The following is an 18016-nucleotide window of genomic DNA, read 5'->3' on the forward strand; positions in this document are numbered from 1 at the left end:
CATATTAGTCTACATGTGACAAACTAAAAAATATTTATTGTCTAGTTTGATAGTCAGACAGTTAGTGATTTCACACATAACTTACCGGTACTGGTGGTATACAGTGATATGTAGTTTGTTTTCACTCTGTTCCAAACGCCATGTTTTCATGACGACTGACCAGAAAAGACGCACGTGATGTCATGTTTACATGACTCCCGATTGTTAAAATAAGTCTCAAATTAACGATAAATCATACAATAAACTTGAACAACGGAGACACACGTATGCAACTTTCCCACTGAGACGCACAAAACTGCATGCGTCTTGCGGAAGAACATTGTAACCGGCGCTACTTCTCTCCGTTTAAGTCTATGGACGAGTCACCCAGGTACTTTGCTACTCCGCAGCACGCGGGTACCCGCCGGACTAAAATAATCCGAAAATAAACACTTATTATACGTGTACCATGGCGATTCATTATAAGACAAAAACACGGCTTGAAAGATTGATTCGTGATGTACTCGCTCATTATAAACATAACGTAAACATTTTGTAAGATTTGAACAAAAAAGTTGCATCACAACACTTTTAACTGATTCTCACTCTGTGTGTGTTTCGCGCTCGGGCTAAGCGATGCAGGTACAGAGAAGTAGAAGAGGATGACACCATTTGCTAAGGGGGGAGGTTTTCATTTTCTACCTTATTATACATTTTAAACCACAAACTACGGAGTATGTTTTGGACATTATTTAACCTGGTCAAAGACGAACGAACATTTTAGAATAATTAAATTTCTTGCCCCAAGTTTTAGGGGTGCTGAGCTCCTTTTTAGGGGTGCTGAAGCACCCCTAAAAAGGGGCTAGCCTCGCCCATGGGCTCGACCGATCACTTTCTCAGTGTATGCCCATGCATAGATTTGTGGGAGAGGACAATAAAGGTATCTCAGGAGACAGGAAGTAAACAAACATCGGATTCATACATGCCTTGATGCCTTCCTGCCTTGGAATGCTGCCTCCGAAGGCTTTTTAGAGCTTTCCGACGCAGCCAAAGTGGCACCGCAAGAACGGACAGGCTGATGACATCATTGTACCGCGATTCAACAGCAGACACCTTCGTGTGATTTCTCAAATCGCTCCCACAGTATTTTGATGTCATCCACCTGTCGGTTCTTGCGGCACCAGATGATGTCAAACAAGCCTTATGGCTGTGTCCAAAAGCTTAGGCAGCTGACTTGTTGCCACGCTGCCTTATTAGGCTAGGTGTATGACTTCATGTGGCGCTGTGCGGACCGATTGGCAGCTGGCTTGAAGCAGTGGATGCCGGTTAGAAATTTTGTCCGACTCATGGTGCCGATGGCATGTGACTGTGACATATTGCATTAAAGTACAGTGAGAGCGATTCAAGAACAACCGGCTGGCTCAGTCGGTAAATCCTTTTCTGAACAGCTGCACGGAGTTCTGATGATGGCTCTTTGTGATTGGCTGCCTCACTAATGACAACAATCATGTGCGTTTTATGGTTAATCCAACCTAAAGTTCCACTAAAAACATTATAAATTCATGTTTTTCCTTAATATAACCTTAAAGGCAGAGTGCACAATGTTTGAAAACCGCTTTGGAAAAGGAGTCGGGCCGATTACCAAAACACACTTGTAGCCAATCAGCAGTAAGGGGCGTGTCTACTAACCAACATCCTTACCGGGGTTGCATATGTGTGTGTGGGGGGGGTCTATCAAAAGAAGGTCCAGATTCTATTGGGGTAGGGGCGTGTATGTTTAGGTGATTTCAAATATCAACATTGGCTTTCAAACATTGTGCACTCTGCCTTTAATATGTTATATTGTGTTATGTAATAAAATAAAAGAAACGGAAGACCAAACTGTATTGGAATTTTAATAATGTAGGCTTATGTTTCTCATTATGTTTGGGCGTACAATATAAGCAGTATTTAAAATATGCAATATAAAGGGTTTCTGGTTGAAACTTTTTATTAAAAGTTTTTTTTTTTGACAAATTCACTATTTAACTCAATTCATTCTCGATTATAAAAAGGAAACATAGCGTACACGTCACTACGGCAAGCAGCAGGTTTCCAACCTGACAGCTTTGTCTTCAACTCCTCCCTCGACTGCGAGCGGCAAACCTCGCCGATCGACCTGCGCAGTGCCGCATGAACTCGAACACATCTATTGACTTTGGTGGCATGAAGGCAGCTCTGAGAAATGCATTCGGACACCCTTCATAGGCAGCGTAATGGAATTCTGTTTGAAATGTGAACAGAGAGCACCTTTGTGATAACTCATCTGTATTTGAAAACCACAATACTACTTTTCTCACTTTATTATAAATAAAATATTACTTTATTTACAATAAATTGATTTCTTGGCCGCCGTTTTATTTTTATCAACCAGGGTCGACCAATCACATTCCCAGTGCATACCCATGTATAGTGGGACAGGACAATGATGGTATCTCAGGAGACAGGAAGTAAACAAACATTGGATTTGGATGTGCCATGATGCCTTCATGCCTTGGAATGCTGCCTCAGAAGGCAGGATTTTAGAGCTTTTGGATGCAGCCTATACTGTTTATACTAGGGGTGACCCCGAATAGTCGAAGATTCGATGCATCGATAGGAGAAGCCTGATTCGACTACCAATCTCATAGTCGAATCGTCGCAGATGTGTTATGAAATGAGGATCATTTAATTTTGGCCGTATGGGTGCACACATTATCTGATTTCACATATAACAGCTTTCTCACAATATATTAATATACTGCATATTATGATAATGCTGCAAATAATATGTGAAGTAGCAGCTTTCAATAAATATTTTTAAAATGCGTTAATAAATCCAACAACCCCTGTGACCGGACTTCACGTCCATAAGAGGTCTCTATGTTATTAAAGCCTTGCCTCTTTGTTTCGACATTTAAAAGACAAAGCTGGCAAATTAAACTATGTCTTTCGTTCTTTTAATAATTTCTATATTTTATTTTATTTATAAATCACTTTGGGTTATCTGATTTAACTATTTGGCTTGTGTTTTGTTTCCGTGCACTTGAGGCATTTTGCATATTTGTTCTGCACTTTGTTACTTCTGACCTTATTTTATTAAAAAAAATTGTATTTATTATAAACGTAAATTCCGATCTAATTTAAGTATGTAAATTTTGGATAGCTTTTCGTTGTATCGATGTTGCGCTATTGCGTGCTGGCCATGCTTGCGCATGTAATTTAGCCGAACGGTTAGGTGCTCTGCGTCTCATATTTAGGAGTTCATCAAACTAAACATTAAAAAACGGATGTTTTTCGACGAGTATAAGTTTTTAAAATGTATTTAAAACATATATTGTCTATCTTAAAGTTAAACTACAAAACAGATAAGCCGTTTTTTTTATTTCGGTGATGAAACGGAAACTAGTATCTGCACCGAACCTATTTCTGCCTGACACGAATGTCTTTCTTGTGATTTAATATTATGGTCAGTCGGTGTTCACTTTCAAATTATACCAAAGAGATTCCTGAAATAAATAATATCATCCGGTCTTTCTGTATCTAAAGTGAATACAGAGATGATCAAAGTCAAAGCAAGCAAGCAGGTATTTCTGTGCTAAATAATAACGCGTAGTGTCTATATAATCATTAATTTCAGTGTTTTTCTTGTTATAAATTAACGTTTAATGAATTGTAAATAAAGATTAGTTTTTATCATTTACAGTCACAATCACAAATTATTTGTCATTTCTCATTTGTCGGTTTTTTTTGGTCATGACTGCTTTGACGCGCTATCTCCAAATTAAATAAAAACACGTAATTGTAGCCGGAGTTTCCAAGGCAGGATTACCTTTGTTATTTTTTTAGGTTTAGTTATCAAAATGTATTTTTGTGTGATGTTCTGTAGATCGTGGCTTTAAAATGTTATGAGGAATAATTAAACAAATGTTGCCTTACATTTTACCTTAAAAAAAATATATATAAATGCATCGTCAGTTTTGTCTTCGTTTATTACTTGAAAGACAGTTTTGGTCACTTTATCAGACAGTTGTTTATGTGTGCTGTTTGTGAAAGAAAATAAAAGTTACCAATTTGTACCTGGTCTGGCCCCCTCCATACCCATGCATACAAACATAGATGATTCGACTATCGGTCGACTATGGAAAGATTCGAAAATTCTGATTCGAATATGTAAATCCTTAGTCGAGGACACCCCTAGTTTATACTAACCATTGTCTTCATTCATTTACTTATCATCTGTGAAATAAAGTTATATGTTTAGTTCTGCCTGTCGTCCTCCTTGTTCTTCCTACACATACTGCGACATCAATGACATACACAACCAGTTTACAAAGTGAATATGTAAAGAGAACATAATATAATCTACAAAAAAGTTTAATATAACTGTTTTATTAATATTTTTTGTTTAGGATTGACACTTAAAGGTCCCTCAGGTCCTCTAGTTGTTCCTCTGGGAGGTTCAGTGGTTCTGCCCTGTTCTGTTGATTCACTCTTACCACTGAAGGATCTGGAGGTGGATTGGAAAAGAACGGACACACAGACTCTCATTCATCTGTATCAAGATGAAGATATCAGACCAGAGGCTCAAAATCAGTATTATCATGATAGAGCTCATTTCTTCACTGAAGACATTAAACATGGAAACTTCTCCCTACTGTTGAACAATCTGACAGCTGAAGATGAGGGACAATACACATGTAAAGTTTACTCTGGACAAGAGTCTGGAGAAACTGTGGTGGAAATTAAACATGTTGGTGAGTTTGATAACATACATTTCTGGTTCTTGTTTAATAGATTTTAGAAATAGAATGTAATATTGAATTTATTTGCTCGGATATTTTTAATTTCAGAGCGTTTTATAGTGTCAGGATCTAGTCCCTCCATATCTGCATATGTGGGTGAGGACGTAACACTGAGCTGCTCTGTGAACTCTCACATCAAACCTGAAGAGATTGAAGAGGTTTCATGGAAGAAAATAAATAAAGATGAAGAAATCCTGGTTCTGCTCTATGAAAACAATAAAACTCTATCAGAATCATCAGATGAGCGATACAGAGACAGAGTTGAGTTCTTCGCTGATGAAATCCACAGAGGAAACTTCTCTCTCAGACTGAAGAGAATCAGAACTGAAGATAAAGGAGTTTACATCTGTCAAGTGTTTGCTGGACAACTTTCAGCAAACACAACTGTAATACTGGATAGACTGGGTGAGTCAATGGATATATAATTAACAATACAATACAATATCATGCAAGTATAAGCCATGGCAGACACTACGGGAGCTTCCAAGCACTTTGAGAAAGAAGGAAAGCAGCATGGTCACAAATCCTGCACAGTTTTAGACACGAAATCTGAAGCGCCCCTTGTTTGGCTTATTTATCAACTAATTGTATTACAACTCTTACTATCGATCAATCAGCGAGGCCCTCGAATTTCAAGAGCGGTGTTAAAAACTCGGACAAAATTCTCATAGAGAAGAAATAAGCATGTAAATACGCTTTCCATTGGGGTGAAATCAAGTCTGATATCCCCTCAGTGTCACATGAGCCACTATACAATGCACACACATACAGGGTTCTCCGGCCCAGCACGTTAGTACAGAGAGGACTGTATGAACGAATCTGTGTCAAAAACAGTGAGGAGATCAAACATCACAAAGGGTTAGACAGCCTCAACATTAAACCTCACCGACAAGAACTACAAACACTGCTGCATACACAAACATAAATTACACATCACTGTAATTATTGTTTCTATTCTGTAACAACAGTTTCATATTATATCTCTATTAAACTTTATTTTTAATTCAACTGTGGCACTCACAAGTTGTCAAATGCTTTGCTGGATTGTGCCATAAATGAAACGCTATTGGTTAAATAAACAGCATCAATGTACTCTCAAAAAAAGATCATACATGTTTGAAAGAAAATGCTAATGAGGAAAGGATGATAGAAGTTTATTAATTCACAAAGGTGTTTCTCATATAGAGCACTACAATATGTGTCAGTATCAGGGCCGGCGCCATGAGGGGGCCATTCATGTTGAATGGGATTTTTATGATAAAATGTGCTATTTGAAAATCACATTTGCCTTGTGTATTGTCTTCCTAAAGTGCATTTTATAGGCTAATTATTTAACAACAACAAAAACAAGTGTGCATGTATTCCATCATGACGTTACTAAACACACGCCCACTTTGTTTGTGTTGACGCACGCCGATGTAGGCCCGTGTTTAGCCAATCACAAGTGATAGCAGCTGCAGCCAGCCAGCTCTCAGTCTCAGCGGGAAATCAAGATGTCGAAGTGGGAAAGTATGTAAAAGTTACAGAAAGGAGGTGGGAGAGTGACCCGGGTATGCCCTGTAGCAGTGGATATGTGGAAAATAGTACCATGGACATTCGAAAACGGATTAAAAAGAAACTACAGCAACTGCCACTACTACCTTTGGGTCTTAACTTCAAATGAGCAGTGTTGTGCTAATTTGTAACTTTAGGTATGCGGTTTTTTGTTGTTGTATATAGTAAGAGTGTTCAGATGCTCTGTACATTGCTCACTATAGCTGTAGTTTTTGTGGTTGTATTACAGAGATGTTTGTTTATAACACGTTAAAACTTAAGGGACATACCGAAGCTATATGTATTTTCTAGCTGGGAGAATTATATGCATTCATGTGATCGCCCCCTCTGGTATTTCAGACGCCCCCTCATCAGCGCTCGGCCGGCGCCGGCACTGCTCAGTATTACTCAACTGTATCTAATGATGCTACAGCAGATTTCATGTTTTACACTATTGAGTTCACTGTGTGAATACTGATATATTGACATTCAGGGCCCTATCTTGCACCCAGCGCAATTGACTTTGTCAGTGACGCATGTATCATTCGTATTTTGCAACGGCGCACAGCGGGTTTTTCCCTCCACAGACGCACGTCGACAAACTAGGGAATGAACTTGCGCTCCCTGGGCGTTTCAGCGCAAAAAAAGAGGCGTGTTCCGGCGCAAACCATCCCTGATGCTATTTTGCAGTTTCAAAAAACAATTGCGCCACTGACCAGAAAAAAAAGTTTAAAGTCAGTGGCGCGTTGCGCGTTGTTCATTATGCTATTTTAAGGGCGCATGCTTGACCATAATGTATAGCGTGCACAACGTGCATACACTTTGCTTATCTAATCTACACAGATGCAACAGTTATTTTTGCAAATCATAAATTGTTACACTAAAAAATATTAATACACGAGATAAGGGGAATCATAGTGGTGAGCATTGTGGTGATAGTTTTTATTTATTGTGTGGCTGCGTTAAAAAATTCTCATGCAAATAACGATTAAAATATTTTCATAAGTTTGTTGTGTGGCTGTATTAAGTTTATTTTATGTAAATAATAATTTAAATGTTTTCATAAGAAACCTTAATGTATATGAACTTGATTTGTAAGAGTACTTTGGGGTTGGACCTTGCTTGCGTTTCTTGGGTCCGATTTCAAAGCCCCCAAACCCTTTCAGCGGTGAGGGTTGACGCAGCGATGTCCTCTGCTGGCGTCAGGTCCTGAGGCAGATCCACCTCCCGTTACACGGCGTGCCCGATTTATGCTGGCAAGCTTGGGATTCCCCCGTACAAGGACGTCGGTCTCCTCGGCTGTGAACCGCTCCTGGCGTGCGCCTGGTAAATCCGTCATAATAATAGCAACCCGCCACGGAACTTGCGCCCTTGCGTTTAAAGGGAATGTTGGATAGCGTTCTGATTGGTTTATTTGACGTTACGCCCAAACCACACCTATGCATAATGAACCTACTTCAGACCAACCCCTTATTGATTTGCGCCCGGCGCAAGAGTTATTTCTCACGCCGGGAAAATAGCAACAGCGCCCAAGATCCGCCCACAAACTCACTTGCGCGTTGCGCTTCGCACTTGCGTTTCAGATCGTTAAAGTAGGGTCCTCAGTGTGTGTGTGTGTGTGTGTGTGTGTGTGGGTTGGTCTATGTGGTTTACGAGGATAGTGTATAATAACATGTTTATTATGCTATAAAGGTGGTTTACGGGGACACAGACAGTGTCCCCATAAACGGAAAAGCTAAAAAAAACATACTAAATGGTAGTTTTTCATAGATTAAAGACTGGCAACAGGTTTTTGTGACATTGGGGTTAGGGATTGGGGTAGGTAAGGGGAATAGAATATAACAGTTTGGACAGTATAAAATGCATTGTGTCTATGGAGATGTCCCCGCAAACCACATACACCAACATGTGTGTGTGTGTCTGTGTGTTTGTATATAAATTAATATATTCTTGTGATACTTGTTGTAAGGAAATAATCATAACATCCTGTGTCTAGTAATTGTGTCCTGAACTGTGTGTATGTAACAGGTTTCTCTGGTTTACACATATTGGTGTTGATTCTGTGCATTGCTGCATGTGGATCTGCTCTTCTGTTCTGGACTCTCATCTACTGTATATCAAACAACACAGGTATGTTTACAAGAAATCTATTCCTCAGTTCAGAGAGTTATGAGTCTTTTTTTTGCACATGACACAGAGACAATAAATAAAGTTAAAATAAAAGAAATCTGCACTTCTGATAAACAATAAATGTTTGTTAATAATTACATACAAAACAGATTTAATGTAAATTAAATTTCAAGTCTTTTTCAGGTTTTTTTGTGGAAAGTTCTTATAATTTTTTTCTGGGAGGTTCAGTGGTTCTGCCCTGTATCATTGATTCACATTTGTTCCCAAACAATCTAAAGGTGAAATGGAGCAAAAAAAAAACCTTAATCAATACCTTATTATCATTTAGTCATTCATAATATGTAATATAAAATGTATGGTCCTAGACAGTAAAGTCAGTTTTTAACAGCCATGTAAGGGATAATGTATAGGCAGCAGGTTGTTATTGCAGAAATAAGCTCCAACAGTATCTCCAACAGTATCTCCGGGATGCGGCATTTGAATGCTATTTTCTTTTTACTTTTTTTAAAGCGTGTTGATATCAGTTCAAGTCACGAGTTCGCCTACAAATAGTATGAGAGGAGCACAGGTTTCACTCTCAACCAAACTAACAAACTAGCCAATCAGAAGTAGAATGGGGCGGGTCTTGGAGTGTGGTTTAGATCCAGCTGCAACCCATCAAAGATGCCAAGCGGAGAGCAAGTAAACGTAGCCTGCAGGATGAAGAGTAAGGTGCCAATCACACCAAACACATTTAAACACTTGGAAATGCAAGGCGCACCACACTGCCTTTTCTTTTTGGTCACTTAAAAAAAGAGCAGTGCGGCGTGGCTTTCTATATTGCTAGGCAACCAATGAGGCAGCTGTCCTGTCAATCAAATATTGAAGCGTGAGCGCTCATTTTCATCCGTAGAAACATTAATCTTTATTGAAAATGGGTCATATTCGTAGTCGAAATGTAACATAAATTTAGAAGTTGGTGCCTGTTTGACCAAGAAAAGACAGAACATGACATTAGGGCGCATTTGTATGAAAAACAACAACTCCCACAATGTACCACAACGCACAGCTCTGCAAGCCACTCCCATTAATCAGAGCACCTCTCAGCTGTATGCTATTGTATACATAAATGCCACGTTAGTATAAGAAAGAAAATAGAAACACTCACTTTATAGTCAGACGTCCGTTTATCCCTGCAGGCTTTGGCTGTCGCTTCCAGTTTAGGTTTCTAAAATATGTATTCAGGACGCCGCTACGGTACGAAGCTTGGGTGTTTGTTTCACCACACAAACAAATTGTGTTGTAGGAGCAGGCTTCACTCAGTTTCTTATTTATTTTTGAGAGTGCTTGGCCAAATGTGTAAATATTCCCAAAGAAGAAAATGCCACACCCTGCACACAAATGCGTCCACCACACAATATGTATACTCCGCGCTTGTGCTCGTAAGTCGAAACGCGTCTGTGAAATAAACACGCGCAAAATACCTCTCTTGCCCGGGACCATTCACCAAACAAACGTCCCAATCTACCAGTGCACGATAGGTATTCTCGGGTGGCTCCGCCTCATGGTTTAATGCCTGCTGTATGTGGTTGCCTGCATTATTTTTTAAGAGCTGCAATAAAACTTCCTGGTTTCTCTTTAGTGTCTAATTCATTCATTTAACAAATTTTATATTGGGGGCATCCAAGTTATTTGAAATATTTGAACTTTTTTAAAGTAACGCAATAGTTACTTTGCCTGGTAATTAGTTACTTTTATAATGATGTAACGCAGTTACTAACTCAGTTACTTTTTTTGAGAAGTAACTAGTAACTATAACTAATTACTTTTTTAAAGTAACGTTGCCAACACTGTTGGTAAGCGATCTAATGTTAAGAAGGCCGAATTTTAACATTTGAGTTTCATCTGTTAATGTATTGTTTTCTAATTTTATATTAATAAGATTTGTAAGAGACGAGGTAAACGGTGCTCTGTATTTGTTTGTTCGAGGAACAGAAAAAAATAAACTCTATGTGCTGGGATATATGTGATCTTGACATGTCATGGCAGCTTACAGATGGACGGTTAAGCCGATCTGTCGGTTTCCTGACCTGGGCCCTGGATAGTCAGACAATATCACAAGTAAAACAAGTATTGGTCAGATTTCGAGAGAGTATAGCACTTCCTTTCCAGGACGGATGGAGGCCATCTCTCTTTAGCAGGTCAGGTCTCCCCCAGAAATGCTTCCAATTGTCTATAAACCCTACGTTATGCTGTGGGCACCACTTTGACATCCAGCCATGAAGTAACACTAATCTACTGTAAGTCTCATCACCCTGGTAGGCTGGGAGGGGACCAGAGCATATTACATTGTCTGACATTGTTTTTGAAATTTCACACACCTCTTTAATAGTATCTTTGGTGATCTCCGACTGGCGGAGTCTGGTGTCATTCGTGCTGGCGTGAATAACAATCTTAGAAAACTTACGCTTAGCATTAGCCAGCACTTTAAGTTTAGATCTAATGTCAGACACTCTGGCTCCCGGTATACAATCGACTATGGTGGCTAGTGCCTCAATGTCCACGTTCCTTAGTATAGAATCATCAATAACCAGGGCACTTTTAACAGACTTCTCAGCTGGTATGCTGCTGAGGGGGGAGAATCTGTTAGATAGAATCACAGGAGCATGGGGGGGGGGGGGGCGGATACGACTATGCCGCCTGACAGTCACCCAGTTAGTCAGCCGCCTTGACTCTGATGTAGGAACTCAGAGTCAAAGCTTGGACTATCGACGGCGAGGTACTCGTGTGGAATACCTCGTGGACTGGGAGGACTATGGCCCCAAAGAACGCTTGTGGGTTCCCTGTGAGGACATCTTAGATCCCACTCTCCTTACTCAGTTTCACTCCGACCACTCCGATTGTCCTGCTCCCAGACCCAGAGGGAGACCTCGCCGCTGTGCACCTCCTTCCCAACCGGCGTCAAGAGCCGCCTCGGGAGGAGGGGGTACTGTCAGGATCCCATTACCAAAACCATCCACATCTTCATTCACTCCTCCCACTCGTTCTCAATCCCCGAATACTAATCACCATCACCTGTGTCCCATCACTATTTCCCTTTAAATAACTCACCTTCACTCTCAGTCCCTGTCTGGTCTCATCACATGAACACTAGACTCACCCACTTCCCTTACCTGGCAATCTGCATACTCTTCATCCAAGACCCGTCCAATCCGATCGTCCTTATATCCTGCAACAGAGACATTATTATCACTCAGCTAAGTGCTCATAGAAACTGCCTATATCTATACTTACCTGTTTGCTCTCCATCTTTGTGTGTGTTTCAATAAAGATCATTTCTATTTACCTTCAGTCTCCTTCTGGGTATCTAGTTTGACAATTCTCATTAAAAATTTACTTTATTCTTGTTAAATAACAACTTTTATTTTCAAACTTATATTTATTCTGACTTTATTCTCGTTAAATAATGGCTTTATTCTCGCATTTTAATGACTTTAATCTCGAGATGGATAAATTTTTTTATTTTAGCTTGGCCCTAATCCTCCTTCGTAGATTATAGTTTGCTAAAATTGCAAATTTTTTTCATACTGAAAGACAGCCTAAAGTATAGGTTAACTAAGTGATCCAACTCCGACTATTGATCTCAGCATACAGAACGTAACTTGATTAAAAGTGTATTTTTTTTTCGATTTAAAGTTTCTAAAATCAAAATTTTACGACTTTGCTCTCACTAAATAATGACTTTATTCACAAAATTTTACGACTTTACTCTCGTTAAATAATTACTTTATTCTTAAAATTTTACGACTTTACTCTCGTTAAATAATGACTTTATGCTAAACATTTTACGACTTTACTCCTCGTTAAATAATGACTTTATGCTTAAAATTTTACGACTTTTCTCGTTAAATAATGACTTTATGCTCAAAATTTTACAACTTTACTCTCGTTAAATAATGACTTTATTCTCGAAATTTTATGACTTATTCTCGTTAAATAATTACTTTATTCTCGAAGTTTTACAACTTTACTCTCGTTAAATATTGACTTTATGCTCAAAATTTTACGACTTTATTCTCGATAAATAATGACTTTATTCTCAAAATTGTATGACTTGATTCTCGTTATATAATGACTTTATTCTCAAAATTATATTTATCCTGACTTTTCTCTCAAAATTTTATGACTTTACTGTTGTTAAATTATGACTTTATTCTCGCATTTTAATGACTTTAATCATTTTATTTTTTATTTTAGCTTGGCCCTAATCCTCCTTGGTAGGAAAAAGGACAAAAGTGTGACAAATAAATTGTCCACGAATTAGAAATGAACTTGCGTAATATTACAGCAATTGTTTTTATTTTTCAAGACATTTTCTCTATGACTAATCAAAGAAAATTAACATATTAAAATGACTTGGCAATTTTCTTAAAATATATTTTAGTTCATTTTTAATTTTATTCAACCTTGTAATTAATTGTCTAACCATTTTCAGAGTTTGTTGTGAATCATTCTAGTCGGACATGTCATGATCTGGGAAAGTCTGTGGATCTGCCCTGTTTCATTGATCCACGTTTACTGAATGATAGTCTTAAGGTGGAATGGAGAAGATCAGACGCGGAGACTCTTGTTCATCTGTATCAAGATGAAGATATTAGACCGGAGGCTCAGCATCAAGATTATCATGATAGAGCTCATTTCTTCACTGAAGACATTAAACATGGAAACTTTTCACTCAAGTTGAAGGATCTGAGAGAAGAAGATAAAGGAGTCTATACATGTACAGTTTACAGTGGACAGAGATCTGTGTTTTCCATCAGCACAAAACTGATACTTGGTAAGAAAACAGATAAACAACTGAATGAAACAATTGTTTTCAATAGGTTCAGTTTCATTTTCAACTGAACCTATTGAAAACAATTGTTTAATTCAGTTGTTTTGTTAAATTTAAAATAAAACTTGTAAATATATTACTTGGGTTGACCCTGGTCATATATAAACTGAGATATTGTTAAGGTTAAAATCAGAATTAATATTCCTGGCAAAAAATATCCATTTATCTATTCTCTGAATCTGCTTGTCCTCACAGGGTTGTGATAGGCTGTAACCAGTCTTGGCTGGGCATAGTAGATGCTTATTCATTTACGGAAGAGTATCTTTGCCTTAGCAGTTATTTCACATCTAAAATAAAATGTCTCTTTATTTTCAGGGATATTTGTGAATCTTTCATTTGCTCCTCTGGGAGATTCAGTGGTTCTGCCCTGTTCCATTAGTCCTGAGTTATTAAAGAAAAAGCTGAAGGTGGAATGGAGAAGATCAGATTCAGAGACTCTTGTCCATCTGTATGAAGATGGAGACATTAGACCAAAGGCTCAGCATCAGGATTATCATAAAAGAGCTAATTTCTTCAAAGAGAAGATTAAAAATGGAGACTTCTCTCTCCAGTTGAAGAAAGTGAGAGCTGAAGATAAAGGAGAATACACATGTAAAGTTTACTGTGAGGACGATTCACCACTTTCACTCAACAACACTTTAAAACTGGGTAAGTGAATAATAAAATAAAATACAACTAAATCTAGTATTGTAGCTGTCAAAACATAATTTTAGTTTAGACATTTAGTTGAAGTATTAAATTTGAAGTGAGTTTACATAGAGTGAAATATAATAAAACTGTCAGATATTGTTATACACATATTTTAAAGGTTCCGTGTTTTTGAAGCTGTGGTTGTGTTTGTGGTGCACAATGTACTTATCTCTATACCATTGTTTTCACTGTCCTAAAAATGGGCTGATGTCTTCCTTGTTCTATGAAGTCCCTCCTTCAGAAGTACGTATTGAGTTCTGATTGTGTAGTTTGTTTAGTGTGTTGTGATTTGATAGCAGCTTAGCTTAGCAGAGCCGTTTGAGCCAAAGCTGGCGACTGACGTATTCCTGTGGGCGGAGTTTAGTCAAAAGTTTTATTGACGTCATTCAACCGGGAAGTAGAGGGCTGTAGGCCAAACCGGCCGTTCGGTGTTGGCTTTGAAAGGGGAATTCTGTTAAAGAAAATATATCGCTTGGCAGTGAGCTTTTGAGCTTTATCATTTCACAGGTATTATTTATGCTCTAACAGCACCTTTACACACTAACTAAAGTTTGAAAAAATGGGATCAGGAAAAACAGGACCTTTAAGCTGAAGGCCAGGGTGCCATGTTGGTTGACCCATAATGTTGTGCTAAGGGCCCTGGCATTCAGTTTGCTTCGGCAGTCTCAGAGCCTGCACAGCATGTGGCTTTAGAGTAACTGTACTCATCCTCATGAAATGGCTCTGATATCTAAAACGGATACTTGTCCTAATTGACAGGAACATTTAGTACACAGAGGCACTGCACAGCAAAATCATCAGTGTTAAATGTACAGTGCAGTGTACATTTAACGCTAGTGATTTTGTTGTGTGGCAGCATAGGTTGTGAGAATCCATGGAAATGAATAAGACACATCAGTATGTTTCTCTACATCATTTTGTAGTATAAATAGTGCAAAAATAGTACAAATAAATGTATAAATGTCAAAATAGTACCCAGATAAATGAATACCCTCATTCAGCCGAATAAATGAAGTGTGTGTAATGTAGGACACTTACTGCACTCAAAAGTTGTAGTTTTTCCTTATGTACAACAGTGAAAGTGAAATATTTTGAGCCTAGTTTTAAACATTAACTATCTGTGATATCTGTTGTTGTGTGTACAACAACAAAGGCGTTTGGGATTGTGTGTATTTGCAAATTTATGAGATTGATATCATTGAATGGACAAAACACCACAGTTTCACAAGTGCTGTAAATAATTGAAAATCATCTGAAAAACTACAAAAACACCAAAGTCTTAATCTTGAAGTCTTAATCTTAATTAATCTTGGTTTACATTTCATTAAAATGGAAAACGTGGGGCATAGACAAAAGAAAATTAATAAGAATTAAGTTGTCTCTTGATGAAACATTTCTTGTGGAAAAATGTGTTTCTGGAATGCTTGTATAGTTTATGGTAAACATTTTATCATTGTTTAATCATGTTTAATAATTTCTAACATACTTGTGTGGTACTTGGTTGAAACACACACACACATGCACAGACACACATTCTGGTTTCCATGTTTTGTGGGGACATTCCATAGACGTAATGCATTTTATACTGTACAAACTGTATATTCTATTTCCCTTACCTACCCCATTCCCTAACCCCAACCATCACAGAAACCATTCAGCTACTTCACATTTTCAATAAACATCATTCTGTTGATTTATAAGCTTGTTTCCTCATGGGGACATCAAAATGTCCCCACAAGGTCACAAAAACAGTGGTATTCCTATCTTTGAGGGAACAATGTGATAATTACCAGTTACACACACACACACACACACACACAAACACACGGGATGTGTTAGTTATGAAGCTTCTATGTTACTGGTTAGTAAAGCTTTAAGTAATCATGTCTTTTAATTTTTAGGGTTTTGTGTGGATTGCACTGTGGTTTCTCAGGGAGGTTCAGTGCTTTTGCCCTGTTCCACTAATCTACGTTTCATAACTGATAGTATTAAGGCAGAATGGAGAAGATCAGACTCACAGACTCTCATTCATCTGTATCAAGATGGAGATATCAAACCAGAGGCTCAACATCCGGATTATCATGATAGAGCTCATTTCTTCACTGAAGACATTAAACATGGAAACTTATCACTCCGACTGGACCACATAAGGACTGAAGATGAGGGACAATACACATGTGAAGTTTACAGAGGGCAGAATTCTGTGTTTTCTGGCAACACAAGTTTGACACTCAGACTACTACGTAAGTATTCGACGCTATCCAATTGCAATTTGTATGTATTTTACGAGGTGGCCAATTCTTATTACTTCATACGAACACATTTGTAAATGTTTGTACGATTTTCCTTGACCCCTGTGACGTTGGGGTTAGGGGCAGGGTTAGGTGTTGGGTTCTGTTATTGTTTTTTATGATAATCGTAAGTTTCTGCACAATTAACTTCATATGAATTTATACGAATTTGCCAACTCGTAAAATATGTACGAATTCTAGTGAGATCAGGCTAGTATGTAACGGTGGTCGCCTTAACTCAATTTACTTTATAAAAATCTTTGGTCTAGGCGGGTTTCGAAACCGGGTCAACCACGCGGTGGCCTAACGCACTACCGCGGCGCCACCATTTGGTCACATGATAGGCGGCTTTCACACACCTAGGTAGACTGGCCAAGGTAAATTTATAATATAAAAAAAAACAAAATGTTCGGGCGCCAGACAGGTTTAACCCCGTCGAAGTGATAGAGTTAGGTAAATCCCAGATAACAAAAACCATCCGTTACCACACAAAAAAAACAAAAAAAAAACAAAGTCTCAATAGCAGTCCACATCAATGCAATTTATTAATTCATTCATAAAAAACACAAAAAAACACGTCTTCACAATCCTGTAGTGACCGCGTCTCTGGTTTGTTTCCGAACTGGCAGATTCGTGTCCCACATCATTCATACATTGTACATAAAAAAAGAAACATTACGTAAATATTAAGTGCATTTTATACATATAAACATCACATTTACTTGCAAATCATGACAGTAGAAAATAACGACTAACACAAATAAGAAAAACGAACCCGCTTGAATGTGCAGATGTGAATAGTGTGTTCATGTTATGATGTGCGTGTGTAATGGTGGATGAATGAGCGTGGATAACGATGGAGTACAGACACTAACCCAAGTTTTGCTGTGATGAATCTCACTGAAGTGGAGTGTAAGGAACCTCTGGGACACACAAAGTCGGCGAATCTCATTCGGTCGATAGTTTAGCTCATTAGCTGTTGATCCGGGAATCCGAGAATCTGAGCAAAGCTCTGTGTCGCTCGCTCCGGTAATAACAACAAACACTTCTTCTCCTGACCAAACGCCGTCCGTCCTCCCACAGCAGGCCAAACACTCACACCAGGTAAACAAACACTTCTTAGACGCGGTACTTCCGGGCTCGTCACACTCCCTTTTATCTCATTTCCTTCACCACGTGACTATAGCACGTCATCCATTCCCAAAAAGCGGAAGTAAACAAATACTGTGCATCCATTCAAAACATAAGGTGCTATTTTTTTCCTTTTTTCTTTATTTTTTTCACATTGCCACACTCTCCCCCCCGGAAAAAACAACCTATGGTTGGACGAAAACAACAACAAACAACACAAAAATAACTCAAAAACAAAATAGGTTAGAAACCTAGGAACTCATCCTCATCAGAGGTGTCTTGAAACAACTGGCAAAGTTTGTCCTTTTCATGAGACTCCAATTCCTCAGCTGTGGGAAAGCACATTTTTAAGTTACAGACATGCACTGTACGTACATCCTCTCCGGTGTCTTCCAGGGCTATCCGATAATTCACCGGACCCAGTTGCTGCACAATACGGTAAGGCCCCTTGCATTTTGGTGCTAATTTTGCAGAAAAATTACGTAATGCACTAGACTGAGGGAAGTTACGTAACCATACACGATCTTTGTCTTTGAATGTTAAGTCTCTCCTCTTGTTGTTATAAT

The 18016-nt window shown here is 38.5% G+C and overlaps 2 protein-coding genes across 2 annotated transcripts in view; one reads left to right on the plus strand and one right to left on the minus strand.

Moving 5' to 3' along the window:
• Positions 1–16626, plus strand: part of LOC135733878 (uncharacterized) — a 32950-nt gene extending 16324 nt beyond the window's left edge. Inside the window, exons 3-9 of the mRNA XM_073814095.1 lie at positions 4410–4754; positions 4851–5207; positions 8364–8465; positions 12940–13281; positions 13654–13986; positions 15930–16271; positions 16589–16626. Of these exons, the coding sequence (XP_073670196.1) occupies positions 4410–4754; positions 4851–5207; positions 8364–8465; positions 12940–13281; positions 13654–13986; positions 15930–16271; positions 16589–16626 (1859 nt within the window). The remainder of the gene's footprint in view (positions 1–4409; positions 4755–4850; positions 5208–8363; positions 8466–12939; positions 13282–13653; positions 13987–15929; positions 16272–16588) is intronic.
• On the minus strand, positions 10550–11830 carry LOC141281883 (uncharacterized). Its single transcript, XM_073813711.1, has 3 exons — positions 11791–11830; positions 11605–11673; positions 10550–11178 (listed from the first exon to the last, which is right to left on the minus strand). Exons 1-3 carry the CDS (start codon positions 11828–11830, stop codon positions 10550–10552), a joined length of 738 nt encoding a protein of 245 aa, XP_073669812.1.
• Positions 16627–18016: the final 1390 nt, after the last annotated feature.

Source organism: Paramisgurnus dabryanus, chromosome 3, assembly GCF_030506205.2.
Source record: "Paramisgurnus dabryanus chromosome 3, PD_genome_1.1, whole genome shotgun sequence".
Lineage (NCBI taxonomy): Eukaryota > Metazoa > Chordata > Actinopteri > Cypriniformes > Cobitidae > Paramisgurnus > Paramisgurnus dabryanus.